The sequence below is a fragment of the Denticeps clupeoides genome, chromosome 12 (assembly GCF_900700375.1).
Source record: "Denticeps clupeoides chromosome 12, fDenClu1.1, whole genome shotgun sequence".
NCBI classification, from domain to species: Eukaryota; Metazoa; Chordata; class Actinopteri; order Clupeiformes; family Denticipitidae; genus Denticeps; species Denticeps clupeoides.
In genome coordinates, this window is record NC_041718.1 from 22,519,268 (window position 1) to 22,537,163 (window position 17,896).

General features: G+C 52.9%; 3 protein-coding genes and 2 pseudogenes across 4 annotated transcripts; 3 read left to right on the top strand and 2 right to left on the bottom strand.

Moving 5' to 3' along the window:
- LOC114801043 (actin-related protein 2/3 complex subunit 4-like) lies at positions 1-1,418 on the bottom strand (annotated as a pseudogene).
- A 951-nt stretch (positions 1,419-2,369) lies between these two features.
- Positions 2,370-4,537, top strand: LOC114801173 (transcriptional adapter 3-like; annotated as a pseudogene).
- A 1,014-nt stretch (positions 4,538-5,551) lies between these two features.
- On the top strand, positions 5,552-7,171 carry LOC114801187 (embryonic stem cell-specific 5-hydroxymethylcytosine-binding protein-like). Its single transcript, XM_028999201.1, is given in 7 exon segments — positions 5,552-5,614; positions 5,616-5,672; positions 5,674-5,742; positions 5,816-6,181; positions 6,247-6,392; positions 6,457-6,649; positions 6,946-7,171. Coding segments are annotated over 7 exon segments (1,050 nt in total). The 3' UTR covers positions 7,102-7,171.
- Positions 7,172-7,469: 298 nt separating this feature from the next.
- Positions 7,470-9,529, bottom strand: rab7a (RAB7a, member RAS oncogene family). 2 transcript variants are annotated; one of them, XR_003751466.1, is made up of 6 exons: positions 9,225-9,507; positions 8,991-9,117; positions 8,506-8,724; positions 8,303-8,432; positions 7,950-8,226; positions 7,470-7,913 (listed from the first exon to the last, which is right to left on the bottom strand). XR_003751466.1 is itself a non-coding variant. In XM_028999202.1 (5 exons), exons 1-5 carry the CDS (start codon positions 9,323-9,325, stop codon positions 8,131-8,133), a joined length of 672 nt encoding a protein of 223 aa, XP_028855035.1. In that variant the 5' UTR covers positions 9,326-9,529; the 3' UTR covers positions 8,003-8,130. The 2 variants fall into 2 exon arrangements, 1 of the variants encoding a protein (XP_028855035.1); XM_028999202.1 differs by lacking the exon at positions 7,470-7,913 and having other exon boundaries at positions 8,003-8,236; positions 8,314-8,432; positions 9,225-9,529.
- A 3,138-nt stretch (positions 9,530-12,667) lies between these two features.
- Positions 12,668-15,723, top strand: LOC114801044 (dolichyl-diphosphooligosaccharide--protein glycosyltransferase subunit 1-like). Its single transcript, XM_028998988.1, is given in 13 exon segments — positions 12,668-12,700; positions 13,286-13,353; positions 13,445-13,537; positions 13,539-13,734; positions 13,820-14,029; positions 14,113-14,213; positions 14,215-14,303; positions 14,380-14,479; positions 14,551-14,689; positions 14,765-14,884; positions 14,962-15,207; positions 15,325-15,367; positions 15,370-15,723. Coding segments are annotated over 13 exon segments (1,575 nt in total). The 3' UTR covers positions 15,507-15,723.
- The last annotated feature ends 2,173 nt before the right edge of the window (positions 15,724-17,896 follow it).

A 17,896-nucleotide genomic window follows, 5' to 3' on the forward strand; every position in this document is an offset into this window, starting at 1 on the left:
TGTATAGAAAAAGGAACAATTACACTGATGTGGGTTTTTTAATTATTGTTATATTGAATATCTTAAACAAGTCAAAATATAAACTTTTTTTCGATCGTGATGATGGCTGCTAGAATCTAATTACTGTTAAAAAGTTAATAATTCAGTTGGTCCGTGTGGCCGTAGGAACGTAAGGTGACTTGAAGGACCTGCCTTGTTCCTCAGCGCGGTTCTGGGCGAGTGTGATATTATTTGCTCGTTTATTATGTACAGAAATGAACGTTTAGAGACACAGGAACCTCCTGCAGGCGAAGGGAGCAAGTTGGTCTCGTGGTTCGGCTTTCTTGCTCTTCCTGATCAGTCTTAAACCCGCTGACCATGTTGGCTGGTTGGTGTAAGAACACACGTCCTCAGAACTGAAAGACAAGAACACATAATTATGGGCATCTTAGTTTAAAACATGAACATGAATAAAACATGATGTGTGCAGTACATTTTTCAGGAACTCCTCCGCGACGATACGAGCTCGGGCATTCACCGACAACTTCATCTCACTGATCTCTTTGTCGATCTCCTCCATGAAGTGAATGACAAAGTCCACCAGCTTGTGCTTGTACATCTGCTCTGTGTGGAAGTTGGTGATGAGGAAGCTGATGTCGTAACCCTGGTGAGAATAAAAGGAGGTGCTTGTGTATTTTATCTTCCTGGTTTGCAGTTATTTTAAGCAATTATTTTACTCACATCAACCGGCTTCCTCCTCAAGATGAAGAAGTTTTCAGCTCTCATCATCATGAAGCGCATGAACTTATGGCACAGGATCTTCTCGATCTCATCTGCCTGTGAGGACAATATGTTATGTGAGCATTTACCAGACGACCTTATTCAGAGCGACTTACAATCTGTAGTTACAGGGACAGTCCCCCCTGGAGACACTCAGGGTTAAGTGTCTTGTTGAGGGACACGATGGTAGTAAGTGGGATTTGAACCTGGGTCTTCTGGTTCACAGGCAAGTGTGTAACCCGCTAGGCTACTACCACCAACCTGGTCACTACTAGTACCAGTCACATCCAGACTAGAGAAGGCTGGACAGCTCGTACCTGCTTGACGGCGATGCTGACTCGCACTGAATTGATGGAGCCCCTCGATCAGGACCTTCTCCTTCTCATTACGACTGATCACCACCGGCTGCAGCAGCAGCTCTTTACTGCTCCTGCAAGCAGAGATATCGAAAGATGAGCTGCAAGCAGAGTAGTGACAGGGACAGGACAGGACAGGACAGTTCCCCAGGAGACACTGCTCACCTGACCTCCACCTCCGGCTTGTTGTGGCGCTCGACCCACTTGGGAGGAGAAGTTCTCAAGACACAGGGCCGCCTGCAGGGTCGCCCGCACCGCGTTCAGGTAGGGCCGCAGAGTTGGCTGTCTGGAGAGACACGACATCACATCACCTCGGGTTAGGCGCGCCTCTCACCATCTAATGTCACTTTTCGGAGAAACAGAAAACGACTCGCTGCGCGTTATCGACACGAAGGCTGCATTTTCATCACGTTACGAATTCAAAAAGAACAAGCAGAATATGGGAATAATGTGAGACCCTCACCATTTTCAGTATTCAACGTAGAAGACGGAAGTGTTCATGCCACGCCCGCAGCTCCGGGCCACGCCCACTACCCGCAGGCAGCCAATCGCTTGATGGTGAAGATGGACGTAGTCCTGCCACCCCGCCATCTTATCCACTCATTTTCCTACCTTTCATCCTAAATCATGACTCTATGAACACGTACATATATATAAAATAATATATATCATGTCTATTTATATTAATATACAGTGGAGGGACGATGAGGGCGACAACACGGCAAAATACCGTGTAACCAACTTTACAATATTACAACCTATCAAAATACTAAAGTCTGACAAAATATTCTGTATAAAGGGCAGGCCATAAACATTTTTATTTTTGTGCAGCTACGAATAATTCTAATAAACATTGCCGAGCTTGTACAACGTTCACTTGCCGTCAGTGCGTAGACGGGACCATTACTTAAAATACACAGGGGTGCGCCTGCCCGAACAAATGAATATTATGCTTTTAACTGTATGTTTGAAACGACCCCCCGAGTTCATATTTGGACTGTACGTGCTGGATTCCGTCAGCGTTTCACATCCCTATGTGTGGACATGTGACGCCGGGGCTGGTGGTTCATGTCCGCCCCCCCGCCCATCCTCAGATGGTATCGGCGGTAATGGATGGCCCCTTCTCTGAGGTAAATACCGCGGTGCCAAATTAAACCGGGACTGGCGTGTACGTGCTCTCAGGAATTCGCTCACATTCCTCATATTGTGACAGAAACTCTGCTGTCCAGCCCGGTTCAGCAGGCCGAGGGACACATGACTGAGTTGCAGGACTGCCCCGCCACTCAATTACTAAGACTTCAGCCCGTGGAGCATGTGAAGGTGTGGTGCCGCGCTTACACGGCGTCCTCGGCCTGTCGGAGGACGATGGGATCGGGGATCGAGGAGCTGGACACCACTGCAGCTGGAGCTGGAGACGCTGCTGTCCTCCGCGAACCGGCGTCTCCGAGCTCTGGAGGAGCAGAGGCAGGGTGAGGAGGGGCTTTCGTTGTTCCACTGGCCGTCGGTGTGGCCGCCTGACTGACGCCGCTCGGCTGTCTTCTCGTCTCCCCAGATTCTCACGGACTGGCAGGACAAGAAGGGGGACAAGAGGTTCCCCAAGCCGAAGGACTCGGACCTGTCCGTCACGTCGCGACATTCAAGGCCCAAGAAGCAGAAGCTGGATGGGAGGGCAGCCACGGGCCGGACCTGGACCTGGCCGGCCCAAATCCAAAAACCTGCAGCCCAAAGTCCCAGAGTACGGCGAGGACCCACAGGAGCTCCCACGCAACCCCAAAAACGACGCTCCCAACAGGTAAAAAGCAGCTCCCACGCAACCCCAAAAACGACGCTCCCAACAGGTAAAAAGCAGCTCCCACGCAACCCCAAAAACGACGCTCCCAACAGGTAAAAAGCAGCTCCCACGCAACCCCAAAAACGACGCTCCCAACAGGTAAAAAGCAGGATCATTACGCACAGATGGATTACTGCTAACTTCTAATAGGGTGGTAACTTCTAACTCGCCTATGAACCAGACGACCCGGGTTCAAACCCCACTTACTACCATCGTGTCCCTGAGCAGGACACTTAACCCTGAGTGTCTCCGGGGGGGGGACTGTCCCTGTCACTACTGACTGTAAGTCGCTCTGGATAAGGGCGTCTCGTAAATGCTGTAAATGTAAATTGTGTGTTTCAGATTTTGGGCCTCAGTAGAGCCATACTGTGCTGACATCACAAACGAAGAGATTCAGGTTCTCGAGGAACTCCTCAAGCCCCCAGATGATGAGGCTGAATATCATAAGGTGCTGCTTTATTTTATAAAGTCGCGCCGTTCACAGACGAGCGGCGGGCTGGTTTAACCGACTGGTTCCTGTGTTGCCAGATCCCTGCCTTGGGGAAGCATTATTCTCAGCGCTGGGCGCAGGAGGACCTGCTGGAGGAACAGAGGGAAGGAGCCAGGGCCAACGACAAGAAGAAGAGCATGATGGGACCCCTTTCAGAGCTGGACGCCAAGGGTGACTTCCACGGGTTATTCTGACACTTTTACATGGGTTAAAGGTCATGAGGGCCAGGAAAATTATTCTATTTTTGCAGATGTGGATGCCCTGCTCAAAAAGTCGGAGGCCCAGCACGAACCTCCAGAAGATGGCTGTCCCTTTGGCCCTCTGACCCAACGCCTGTTACAAGCACTGGTTGAGGTCAGATGTTGGGCCAGGACGGACCTGTATCTTCAGCTGTAACCAGGCCCCTGGAGTAACGGCCGTGTTGTTTGCAGGAGAACATCATATCGCCCATGGAAGATTCCCCCCATTCCGGACATTCACCAGGGAGGATGATGGGGCCGGCAACGTCGCCCGCGCAGTCAGGGCAAGGCTTTCAGGTGAAGTCCTCCACATCAGCCCCAGACATCCACCGTGTGCCTTGTTCTGGTAAATTTTACCGCATGTTGTGCGTTCCTGCAGTGTTCCACACACTCGGTCCCTGGAAGCGAGGATTAAGAGGAACTGGTGTCACAGGGTCTCCTGGACTCTGAAGAGCGCCAGGGGGGCGCTGGTGAGTCTGAAGACGAGGTGCTTGCAGAGTTGCAGAAGAGGCAAAGCGGAACTGAAGGCCCTGAGCGGCCATAACCGCGCCCGCAAACAAGAGCTTCTCCGGTGAGATATCATGATGTGAATTTCATCAGAACATCTGATTCTGGAATGTGAATTTATTTTGTCCATTACGCAGGTGGGGCTCGAGAGGAGATGCGCAAACAGGAGCTTCGACGGAGAGTTCGGGGTGGCAGATCTCGAAGTGATGGAGGTCTTCCGGCGCATCATGGCTGCCAGGCAGAAGAAACGCACGCCCACAAAGAAGGAGAAGGACCAGGCCTGGAAGGCCCTGAAGGAGCGTGAGAGCATTCTGAAGCTGCTGGATGGATGACCTGCTGCTTGTCTTACACTGAATAAACCACCTGCCAGTGAAATGACACTACTGTGACTGATGCCAGATGCTGCCACCCTTGGGTGCCAATCATTTACCATGATTTGCCTTTTTGTAAGAACGCCCAGATGCAACTAAATACCAGCATTCATGCATAAAAACACCAAAAAATAATTCAGCATTGAATAAACATGCATGGTTACATCTTTTTAGTTTTAATACTATTGGATCATTTTAATACGATCATAAGTAAACAGCATTGTGATGTACAGTTTCTCTTCATGTTGTATTTAAGTGTCTGATTTATTAATGCCAAGGGTTCTGTATTGTAGTACCATAAAGCTCATGCGTGTTTCAGCATCCCAACTCATGGTCAGTTGAAATATTAAAACGTTGTAGGATCTGTAACCGAATGAAGGAACGAGGCTCTCATTCTGCGAATGAATGAACGAATCAAGCTGCAGTTTTGAACCGAATGAACGAACGAGGCTCTCATTTCTGCGACTGAATGAACGAATCAAGCTGCAGTTTTGAACCGAATGAAGGAACGAGGCTCTCATTTCTGCGACTGAATGAACGAATCAAGCTGCAGTTTTGAACCGAATGAACGAACGAGGCTCTCATTTCTGCGACTGAATGAACGAATCAAGCTGCAGTTTTGAACCGAATGAAGGAACGAGGCTCTCATTTCTGCGAATGAATGAACGAATCAAGCTGCAGTTTTGAACCGAATGAACGAACGAGGCTCTCATTTCTGCGACTGAATGAACGAGTCAAGCTGCAGTTTTGAACCGAATGAACGAACGCTGCTGTCGTTTCCGTAGCGGGACTTTTACTTCCGCGTTACCACCGGAAGTGCCGTCTTACGCCGATAAATGGTTTTATTTAACCTATTTCGCTGCGAAACGACAACCAGCTCATCTCACTGAAGCGCTGCTTTAGCTAATTTAAACTAGCTGGTTAACGGTACTTAAATAACGTAACGTCAAATCGCGAAATAATAATATTGGCGAGACGACGTGACCGCAGTCCGGAAGATGTGCGGCCGGACCGCTTGCACGTTGGCGCCGGGGGAGGTGAGCCGGGCCGCCAGGTACCGGGGACCGCGAAGGGTCCCGCCGGCGGCCGCAGTGGAGGGACGGGGACGCGGACAAGTACCCGGCCTTCCTACAACAAGAGCCCCCAGTCCTTCAGCCCCGTGCTGCTGTCCCGCAGCCACTTCCAGAAGGTGACGCCGGGAGCGCAGGTACTGATGGAGGCGGCTCTGATGGAGACGCGGCTTTAACGGGGTCTCCCTGCAGGACGCTCCCACGGACGAGTGCGTCCTGGCCGCGATGCGCTGGGGTCTGGTCCCGTCGTGGTTCCGAGAGAGCGACCCCAGCAAAATGCAGTTCAGCACCAGCAACTGCCGCGGCGAGGGCCTGCTGGAGAAGAAGTCCTACAAGGTACCTGCTCCAGCTGCTCCTCCAGCTCCTCCAGGCCTGGAGCCTGAGCGCTTCACCACCAGGTGTGTGTTTGTGTGTCAGGATCCGCTGCTCAGGGGACAGCGCTGCGTGGTTCTAGCCGATGGCTTCTACGAGTGGAGGAGGCAGGAGAAGGACAAGCAGCCCTTCTTCATCTACTTTCCCCAGGAGCAGAGCTCCGTCTCCACCAGCGAAGACCAGAAGGTGAGGTGCGGTGAACCCCGCCTGACCGTGAAAATGCCTGCTGCTGACCGATATTCCCCATTCAGGACGGCGGTGGATGGACCGGGTGGCGGCTGCTGACCATCGCCGGCCTGTTTGACCGCTGGACTCCTCCCTCAGGCGGCGAGGTGCTCTACACCTACACCGTCATCACGGTCCAGGCCTCCAGTGACCTGCAGAGCATCCACGACCGGTACGACCCGCCCAGCTCGTACACGTTTTAACCATCGTTTACTAGAATGTGAATTGTGCGGCAGGATGCCGGCGGTGCTGGACGGAGAAGAGGAGGTCCGGCGCTGGCTGGACTTCGGCGAGGTGCCCTCCCTGGAAGCACTTCACCTGCTGACGCCCAAGAACTGCTTGACCTTTCACCCCGTTTCCCCATTTGTGAACAATTCCCGCAACGACTCGGCAGAGTGCATTCAGCCCGCCGATACTGGACACAAAAAGGTGCGGCGCACACCTGCTCACCTCGAAATGAATTCACCTCCGTCCAAAAACGCCGGTACATTTCCAGCATTTACCAGACGCCCTTATCCAGAGCGACTTACAATCAGTAGTGACAGGGACAGTCCCCCCCTGGAGCAATTTTAGGGTTAAGTGTCTTGCTCAGGGACACAATGGTGGTAAGTGGGATTTGAACCTGTGACTCTAGTCTTCTGGTTCATAGGCGAGTGTGTTACCCGCTAGGCTACGTGATGCGTTGTCGTGGTTTTAACGGAAACTCACGCTCCCCCCCCGTCCAGACGCCGGACACCTCGGCGAGCAGCAGGATGATGATGAAGTGGCTGAAGAGGAAGGAACCGGAGGATCTCCAGCAGGCTGAACAGGCCACGCCCCCGAAACGGGCCACACCAGCCGGGCTCATCCAGCGGTGGCTCCAAGGCGGCAAGTCGCCGTGAACCTCAGACCAGCTGCTCGGCTTTTATATTTGTGACACGTTAAAGTGAAATTAAAAATGCTTAATTTTCATGTGTGGATTTGCACATTTCTCAAATATTTCATAACATGCTGAAGAACAGTGGAACAGCCACTAGGCAGCGGTGATCTAGCGGTTGAGGAAGTGGACCCGTAATCAGAAGGTCGCCGGTTCAAATCCCGACCTGCCACGGTGCCACTGAGGTCCCCTTGATGAAGGTCCCGTCCCCACACACGCCTGTCATGGTGCCCACTGTCACCAAGGGTGATGGTTAAATACAGAGGACACGTTTCACCGTGTGCACCGTGTGCTGTGCATCACTTCACTTTAGGAGAAGAACCACAACTTTCACTTATTCAACAACATTTTATTTCTTTTCCAAACACACCATGCGGAAGGTTTAGTTTCCCTATTTTCTTATCGTCAAGTGATTGTTTCCAGTAATAATAATAATAATAATAATAATAATTAGTAATAATAAACCGACAGTAAAAGATCCGGATGGCGACGACGTTGGTGTTTTCCGCCAATCTGAGCGAGCGGTGAAGCAGGTGGACGTGATACGAGTCCGGCAACATGGAGGCAGACGATTAAAAGACGAGTTCTAGTCCCCTCCCTCCACTCCCCATTGGCTATCTGAGTCTGCGGATGAGTGATGTCATCTTGGACTTGTGGGTCATTTGGACCTTAAGTGTTAGAAGTGACGCGTTCGGTCACAGGAACCTGCCCACGCTGCCACGCCCACCTGCTTCATGCGAGCTGCAGGTCTGCGGCGAATTGTTAATGGTTCTGATGTGGCAAAAAAAAAAAAAAAAAAAAAAAAAACCGAAGCAGGAGACACACACATCACATCATTAACCTTTCAATCCTGATCTTCTACATCTTCATTAGCACTGAATCCCGTTAAAGTGTTCCGCGTGTGACAGACGACGACGTTACTTCTGTGTTCTTCTTGTGGATGTGAGGACGCGGGGGGCGGGGCCGGGCGGGGCGGGGCGGGCGTCCTGGACCCTCAGCAGTTGCACGACTCTTGTGACGCCTTTTGCCGCTCCATCCTGTCCAGTTTGATGGGCTCCGGGAACTCGTTGTACAGCTCCACCTCGGTCTCCTGCCGGGAGAAAGGAGGCGGGTGAAGGCAGGGGGGCGGCGCCCCGGCGTCCGGCTGCGGCGCCCCGGCTCCGTACCTGTTTGAGGGGCGTTGCGGGCGATGGTCTGGAAGGCCTGCTCCACGTTGATGGCCTCCTTGGCGCTGGTCTCGAAGTACGGGATGTTGTTCTTACTCTGGCACCAAACCTGCGCGCGTTTGGTGGTCACCTGCAAGGCACGAGGCGTTTATTACCCGCGCCGCTACTCACAGAACCGGAGGTTCCGCGCTTTTCATCCCCACCTGCCGGTTTTCCAGGTCGATTTTGTTGCCAAGCACCACGAACGGGAAGTTTTCTGGGTCGCGGGGACTGGCCTGGATCAGGAACTCGTCCCTCCAGCTGTCCAGCGTCTTGAAGGTGTTTTGAGCGGTGACATCGAACACCAACACGCAGCAGTCGGCGCCGCGGTAGAAGGCCACGCCCAGCGACTGGAATCGCTCCTGGCCTGCTGTGTCCCAGATCTGAAAGACAGGAACGCCGCAGAGACGCCGTCAGAGCTGACGATAACATGGACATTAGCACCCAGAACACGTTTTCAGTGAAGGTGGTAATAATGTTGATATGTGGAGATGTTGTGGAAGAACTGAAGGTCGGTGAAGGTCTAAATAAAGATCTACAGATGGAGAACAACATTGTACTGCTGACAACTCTTTTGGCATGTTGGACATTCGGTTTTATTTCTGCTGTGTTTAATGGATAATCCAGCAGGAAAAGGTGAGAAGTGGACCTGCATTGTGACGAGCCGGTCGTCCACCATCACTTCTTTTGTCAGGAAATCAGCTCCTATTGTGGCTTTGTACTGATTACTGAATTTCTTATTGACGTATTGATTCATCAGGGACGTCTTGCCGACTCTGCAACGGAGAACAAAGACCAGTTTCATCAGACGAGCAGGAGATAAAGTCCCAGGAGACAGTTCAGACTAGGACGTGCATGATGGCACCATCTCCGGTTCTCTCACCCCGAGTCTCCCAGGATGATGACTTTGAGAAGGACCTTCTTCCTGGACGTCATCCTGTCACAGCTGCAGAGACAACAAGTCAAATCAAGTGACCACTCCATGCCGAAGAAAAATAACTAATCAATCGGGGAGTGTGTATTGGCAAGGATCTCACTAAACACGCAGGGCTGACACGCCCGGGAGATGGGCATGGGTGGGGCTGCACAACACTTTTAACACATAAACAGATATATAAAAAGCTCGTATGAATGAAAGTGAAGTGATTGTCACTTGTGATACACGGTGTCACGGTGAAACGTGTCCTCTGCATTTAACCATCACCCTGAGTGAGCAGTGGGCACCATGTCATGCGCCCGGGGAGCAGCGTGTGGGGACGGTGCTTTGCTCGGTGGCACCTCAAACCTGCAACCTTCCCATTAAAGGGGGCTCCTGCTGACAGGACACCACTGACCCAACTATAACATGTAATCGGAAGGTTGCCGGTTCGAATCCCGATCCGCCAAGGTGCCACTGAGCAAAGTTTCTGTCCCCACACACTGCTCCCCTCCCTGGGTTAAATACAGAGGACATTTGTTGTGTCACCGTGTGCTGCAGTGTTTTCAAAATGGACAATCACTTCAGCAGAAACCCTCTATCCAAGCCCAGCACCATTTATTCCTTTCTGGCTTTATAAACGTGCTGTACATGATGTTACCAGTATGGGAAACATGACCAAGGCCCGCCCCCTTCCCCTTCTCTGATTGGCTTCTGATTGCACATCTTAAATATACTGGCAGATCACTGGATGAACCTGATTTTTATTTATTAATTTGTGCAAAGTGCCCAGCAGTACAGCGCCATCTACAGGAGTGGAGGTTGTAGTTGCACGCTGACCTCACTAAAGAAAACGCTCAACAGCACCACCCGGTGGACTCAACAAAAATATTAATATATCTGGTTTTCCTGTATTGATGCAATATCACCAACGTAAAACATTGCGATAATTTGCTGTACCGATATTTTCTTACACCCCTACTAATCAATAGCAATCATTCATAATTAACCTTATATACATTTGGTTATAAATAAACATAATTGGGATGTAAAGCAGCTGTGAAACGCACTGAAACATCCTGGCTGCTTATTGGATGAATAAACGCTTTGTGCAGCGCTGATATTCTCTCAGACCAGTCATGTGGTCCATATGAAAACCACTGGGTCACAAGACACACACACACACATCAGGCTGGAGATAAACCCTACACTTCCTCACAGATTATTAACCCACGGTCACGTCAATCTGGAGTCAGGTGACAGCTGGGCTGTGATTGGCTGTTGGGTGTGAGGGGCGTCAGATGGACAGGCCGATGCTGGAAATCCATCTGAGAACATTTGATATGGGGAACAGCAAGTCCCCGATCAGAAAAAGACAAGTAAACAACGATAAACCCAAAGTGATGCTTGACATTCAACATTGTCCATCCCTGATCAGAACTTCACTAGCCTTGATCAGCACTGAGTACAAGAAGACTGATAAGATGATGGGGATGATGAGAGCATTTTAACCACGATGCTCTCAGGCCTCCTCCGCCGTGAACTTCATACTAGACTTTTTAATAAAGACCAGGGCAGTGGTGGCCCAGCAGGTGAAGATCGGTGGGTTGACCCCAAACCGCCCAGGTGACAGTCACCAAGGGGGATGGTTTCATACAGAGGACACATTTCACCTTGAATCACTTCACTTTCATCCACATCCTCACAACATGTTCCTCCGACAGCACGCTTCCCTGAACCGGATTCCATCCAGAAAGACGTTTACTTACATAAAGCGTGAATTTCGTGGGGGAAAAGGAATGAAATATTCATTACAAATCCCGGGAGGGAATATCTGATGCCGTCCTGTAGCTTTTATGAAGGAGTTTGCGACTAATCTGAAGCCCATGACAGGCGCCAAATCCCGGTCACATGGCGCGACAGTCCCGTCCACACCAGAGCCGGGCTTTTTTGCACGCTGACGCGGGTCTCCGCCACTGCAAATACATTTCTGATGCACGACTTAATACGCACATTTATAGAAGAAAACCACCGCGCACTGACAGCGGCGAGCCTGTATGCTAACTAGCCGCTCCGCACTCGGGCCTGGACCTCGTACATGGAATAAAAGTCGCTGTGTGCGGTTATAACAGGAACGTAGGTTGAGATAAAGAGTCCTCCACTCGTCTGTTTGCGGAACGGGATGGTCCCCCGGCGGTGTAATAATCTAGCGGCCTATTACACATCGCTGTTAGCTTAGCCGGGAAGCTAGCGCCACCTCAGCTCGGTTAGCCAGCGACGTGACAACTAGTTACAGTCAGAGTCAACAGAAACTAGTCGTGCGCCGGGAGGAGAATTAGCGCCCTGAAATCGAACTACGTACGACGGCGCCGTTTTAAACGTGGTGGTGAAACGGGAGACATGGAGGCGTGGAACTGGAGGAATTCTTACCCTCTGATGATGAAACGTCGTGCCGGTGTAACGTTACCCGGCTCGGCCGCTGCGGTCCAGCACTAAAGACGAACTAACCCGCCCTGTCCGGCCCTTTCTTTACCCTCCGTCGTTACTTCTACATCTACTCTACTAAAAACAAGTCCTCGTAACCGAGTGCTAGCAGCCAGCGTCCGTGCTGAGGGTCGGGATGTGAAATCGGCTCCCGCCACAGAGCTACAGCTTCCCGGCCGCCGCAGCAGGCCTGGCGACTGCGGAGACCGATCTAGAAACTCTGCTGCTATGTCCACGTTGGCCACGCCCCTCTGCGTAGTTGTTGTAAACATGTCGGCTTCGAATGGCGTGAAGCCTAGAACATAAAATTCCGATCGAGTATTTATTGCGTGAATAATGTATAATGACGTTTATTCAGCTCACACGTAGATCCTACCTACCTGTGGATGGTTAAAATGACCCGAGGTTTTGCTGTTTCTGTGCCCTTTTCGTGTTTGTGGTGAATCAGAAAAATGTTATTAAGTGTGGCACAATCATGAGTTTAAAATCAGCAGATGCATCCCTTTTATTATTCTAGACAAGAATAAAAAGATGAATAATGTCATAATGTATTCTCCCCCGCCACGTTGCGTCACCGGACGTACGAAAGAATGGCGCGTCATCATTCTGACTTCCGGGTTAGGTGCGCATGCGCAGTCTGCCCGCCTCGCCTCCATAGTTCGGCCTTCTCGCAGCGGCGTGAGTTTGAATAAAAGAAGAAGACGAATCAGGGCGGAAATGCTGCGTCTGTCGTCCCCGCGTACGTCGCGCTGCTCGGCGGCTTCCTCGCCTGCGCGGCGGCCGGCCGGCGGCGGCCTGGTGAACGAGGAGGTGAAGCGCACGGTGGAACTGACCACGCCACCTGGCCAAGATCAACGGCGGAGATCTGCTGGCCAACGAGGGGGACGCGGCGCGCACAGCTTCAACCGTGGGCCTGGAGGCCGAGCATGGCGCCGCACATGGCCTACATCGGCGCGGCCGTGAGTATCAAAAAGCGCCTCCTGCTGCGGCTTTGTATTTGGTTTATTCGGTTCGGACCGACCCGGCGACACGTCAGCGTTCCCCGCGGGACCCACTTCCGCCTCCGCGCAGGCAGCCACGCCCCCTTCTCACTTCCTGGCGCGTAACGTCCAGAGGCTTCCTACACTACATTACATTACCTAAGCATTCCTATCCCTCATCATCCCAACCTGCACCGTCTCCCACTTACATTTGCAGCTTTTATCAGACTACAATCAGTAGTTACAGGGACAGTCCCCCCCTGGAGACACTCAGGGTTAAGTGTCTTGCTCAGGGACACGATGGCAGTAAGTGGGATTTGAACCTGGGTCTTCTGGTTCACAGGCGAGTGTGTTACCTACTAGGCTACTATCACCCTGGGATGTCTCCCAGCATAATCTGAAAGTCCCCTTCTGTCCCTGAACAAGGTTCAAATTAGACTATTATTTACTGGTATTTAGGTAATTTTCGGGGTGCAGGCGTGATGTTCCTCATGTTTGTAATAAATTATAGCAGCTCTAGACGAGGATGTAAAAGTCGTTACATCTGTACTGGTCTCTGTCCAGCTGAAAGGTGAAGAGGAGGAAGAGATGGCACGCTGGAGCTCACCAGAGACAAATGTCAAAGGTCAAAGGTGAGAGCAGATAGTTTAAAAAGAGCTGAGTTGCTACTTTGGATGAGTGTGGACTAATTGGTGCTCTGTTTGTAGTGGGAAGTTCTTCAAGGTGGGAGCTGCCATCCGCCCTGGCGCCGGGCGGGAAGCTGCAGGTGAAGGTGGAGACCGTGCTGACCCACGTGCTGAAGCCGTTCCCCCCCACATCACGCAGCCGAGAGGCAGCTGGTGGTGTTCCAGGGCAACCATTACCTCTACTCTCCGTACCTCACCCGCATCCAGAGCAGCCGCGTCCGGCTGGCGTCCAAGAACGTGGAGACCTACACCAAGCTGGGCAACCCCAGCAAGAACGACGAGATGATCGAGTACGGACCATTCCGCGACGTGGCTCCCTTCACCCAGGTGGACATTTTACTCCCCTCCCGTCCGGCAGCCTTTCCTGCTCTAATTTCGTCCATTGGTGAACCTGTGACACGTTCTGCTTTAGGACGTGATGAAGATCCACTACGAGAACAACACGCCCTTCCTGACCATCAGCAGCATCACGCGCACCATCGAGGTGTCCCACTGGGGCAACATCGCCGTGGAGGAGACCATCGACCTGCGGCACACCGGCGCCGACCTGAAGGGTCCCTTCTCACGCTACGACTACCAGAGGCAGTCGGACAGCGGCATCTCCTCCATCAAATCCTTCAAGGTCCCAGCTCAGGACTCGTCTCCGAACACTCACCTTCTCTTCTTGTAACGGTTGAATTCTGAACGCCGGTTCTTCTCCTGCAGACCATCCTGCCCGCCTCGGCCCAGGACGTGTACTACCGCGACGAGATCGGCAACATCTCCACCTCGCACCTGCAGGTCCTGGAGGACTCCGTGGAGGTGAGGGGCGCCGCGCTTCCCCCTGTTCGGGGGCTGGAAGACCCACTACCTGATCGGCTACAACCTGCCCAGCTACGAGTACCTCTACGCTCTGGGTGCGCCGCGTCCCGCTCGCCGCCGGCTGCTTCATACGCGCCCGTGCGGTAAATAACCCGTCCTGTTGGTCCGCAGGCGACCAGTACGCCCTGAAGATGAGGCTGCTGGACCACGTCTACGATGACCAGGTTATCGACCTCCTGACGGTGAAGATCGTCCTGCCGGAGGGGGCGAGGTGAGGACACGCCCTGTCCTTTTCTAATATACCTCACCGCCGCGACGCCGCTTCTAACCGAGTTTTGACAGGAACGTTCACATGGACGCGCCGTACAACATCGACCGCGATCCTGACCAGCTGCACTACACCTATCTGGACACGTTTGGTCGTCCAGTGATTGTGGCCACCAAAAGGAACCTGGTGGAGCAGCACATCCAGGACATGGTGGTAAGCGTGTCCCCCGTCCATTCATTTACCTCAATTTCATATTTATTCACCAAATGTTCGATGTCCCCCTGCCAGGTCCATTACACCTTCAATAAAATCCTGATGCTGCAGGAGCCCCTGCTGGTGGTTGGAGCTTTCTACATCCTCTTCTTCACAGTCATCATCTACGTACGCATGGACTTCTCCATCACCAAGGTGCCCCTCCCTTCTGTTACAGACCGCCGTTACCCAATCTCCGCCCGCGTTATGGAAGTCTGTCTGTCCCCCGCCAGGACCCGGCGGCGGAGGTGCGGATGAAGGTGGCCTCCATCACGGAGCAGGTGCTGACCCTGGTCAACAAGCGGCTGGGTCTGTACCGCCACATGGACGAGGTGGTGAACCGCTACAAGCAGTCCCGCGACTCCGGCGCCCTCAACAGCGGCCGCAAGGCCCTGGAGACCAGCCACCGCGCCCTGACCAACGACATCAACTCCCTGCAGGTCCGGCTGAAGGCTGAGGGCTCCGACCTGGCTGAGAAGGTGCGTGCGGAGCTCTGATGTGTGTGTAGAATGGATGATGCTGCATGTGGACATGGACTTGGTTTAGTTCAAAACTACTTTTTACCGAGAACTCATCTGAGACTGACGATGCTGCAGGTGGCGGAGCTGCAGAAGCTGGACGGCCAGGTGAAGGACCTGGCGTGCCGTCCTGCCAGGAGGCGGAGCGCTTGGTGGTAGGGAAGGTGAAGAAGGAGGCGTACATCGAGAACGAGAAGGGCCTGACCGGCAGGAGGCTGGAGCTGGTGTCGCGCATCGACGGCCTGCTGGACGCCTTGTAATTCCCGACACGAGAACGATGCCCTCCTCACGGCCCCGCCCCGCCCCGCCCCGCCCTCCCACGTGTGCATCAACCACACATGTGCCTTTGTGTTTCGGCCTGTGTGACGTCGGTCACCGCAGCACCACTTGGGGTGGGAGGGTTCTAGCGCGGCACCATTACGTTTTTTTTTTTTTTTTTTTTTTTGTCTGAGGACATTCGCAGTAACCGTGACCCCTGGGCTCTTACGAGTTTGTCACTGACCAATTCGGCCGCAGTTTTTTTTTTTTTTTTGCATATATGAATATGTTTTTCGTACATTTTCTACAAGGTTTGTGTGTTTTTTCTTTTCCCATCATCGTTCATATAATAATGGTTGTGCGTGAGGTTGGGATTCATGTGTTCTCCTCAGACTAAAGTGGCAGTAAAACAATTTTGAAATAAAATCAGTTGTCAATGAAATTGTATTTATTTTATTTGTGTGTTGAACTGTCCTGAAGGGGGCACTCATGCTCCACACACAGCTCCTTACACTGACTGGGTGTCAGAGGTCAACGTTATTCTTGTTTACGGTTTAAAACCGAGGTACGTAATATGTCTAACACGGTTTAAAGTGAAATGATGTCATTTAACTGGTGACCACGCCCAGAAACCTCTCACTCCGAGACAAACGGGGGCGTGGTGGCCGAGGCCAGCCGCGGGTCACAGCTTTCCCTGCAGGGTCACACAAGGTCAAGCCCAGTCATTTCCTGTGCCGCAACAACAAGCCCATTCTATTCGCCGCCGTGATATCGCACGTATATTGTGTGTGCCGCACAATAATCATTCTGCGTGGCGCGCTGGAGGAAAGCGAAGACAATGTCTGTTCGCGCCGATGCCTGGACAGGGACGCCACACAATGGCCGCTGCTTTATATGTTTGTGCTACGGTGCGGGTTTTTGCCGCGAAACGGGTGGGAAAAGTCGCCCAGATTCATTCTCTCGGATTCGGGTCATCATGGCCGTGGCTGGTTCACCTGTAGCACATCCACAAAAATCCCAGCATTCCACACGCCAAACACTTTTATAATGTCGGCACCGGTCCGAGAGTAAAATATAATCCTGTCCTTTTTCTTTCATTAATAACTTTCTTATCGTAATCGTTTGTGCGAAGATTTCTACCAAATTCCTGTACTGGATGATTCTGATTACAGAAACGCTGGATTCCAGCGTCACAGCAGTATGTGAGAAAAAGAGGAGGTACAACCAAGTGACACACAAAGACCCGGGTTCAAACCCCACTTACTACCATCGTGTCCCTGAGTGTCTCCAGGGGGGGACTGTCCCTGTAACTACTGACTGTAAGTCGCTCTGGATACGGGCGTCTGGTAAATGCGCTGTGGAACCAGGTATCATGTTTAAAGGTGGAAATCGCTCTCCTGGTGGACGTCATGTGACCTCTCCGGGAGCTGTGATTGGTGAGGGGGGGGCGCGGCGCGAGAGTTCGTTAGGGTCGACGCCTCTGCCTTCTTCCCCCGCTGTGACGTGGGGGCTGTGCGTGGGGGTCGTGCCAGGCCTGCGGTTGAGCTGTTGACCAAGACGGAGCTGAAGTTCTGTTTAAACCGGAATCCCTGAACAGCCCTGTATCCTGATGTGGCGAACAGTGAAAGCTGAGCCGCGCTGCTGGGGCGCTGCTGGGGCGGGGGGTTCGGCTTGAGGGGAACCATGTGGTCACGGTCGCTCCATCCTCTCTCTCTCTCTCTCTCTCTCTCTTTTCATCAATCAGAAATATTTAAGTAACGGCGGCAGCGCCACCGGTGATTGATCACCGCGACTCACCTGCGGACCCTCCCCCCGTCCCTCCACGTCCCCTGACAGCCCGCTGAGAGACCAGTCAGTGTCAGGGAACAATATCCTGCACTGCAGAGGCGCTCATAAATCATGGCGGTGACAGGGACGCCGCCCTCGCGGTCCTCGCACTGTCAGGCCGCCACCGTCCCGTCCGTACCGTCCCCGTCCTGTCCTGAGCGCCGCGCTCCGGCTTTTATTAAAGGTGACGGGCGGCGGGGCCGACCGCCACAATGGCGGCCGTTGAGGGCCGGAACCCCCCCGCCGGGGCGGCCATTCCACACTGACAGGCGGGCGAGCGATGACAGCGAGGGACTCTCTCGCCCGCCATCCTGTGCAGGTGGCAGGTGTGATCCGGGCGCTAAGAGACGCGGGCCGGGCGGCGGCCACAATGAGGCCGTCTGTGCGGCGCCCGCAGCTGCGGTGGGCGGGGCCCGGCGCGGCTGACAGATAGACGGACGTCGGAGGGAGGGAGGGGCGAGGTTCAGAGGACGGCTCCGCCCGCGGGACTTCAAACCAAGGATTGTGTCCTGGTGTGGAGAGACACATTCTTACCGGGGCAGGGCGTGGCAGGGCGGAGAGATGA

Excerpts from the sequence above, each read along its gene's own strand:
- rab7a (XM_028999202.1), bottom strand. The coding sequence starts at position 9,325 with ATGGAGTGGTCACTTGATTTGACTTGTTGTCTCTGCAGCTGTGACAGG. Across the intron at positions 9,118-9,224 it reads ATCATCCTGGGAGACTCGGG|AGTCGGCAAGACGTCCCTGA; the intron begins GTGAGAGAACCG and ends TCTCCGTTGCAG. Across the intron at positions 8,433-8,505 it reads TCGACCTGGAAAACCGGCAG|GTGACCACCAAACGCGCGCA; the intron begins GTGGGGATGAAA and ends CGTGCCTTGCAG.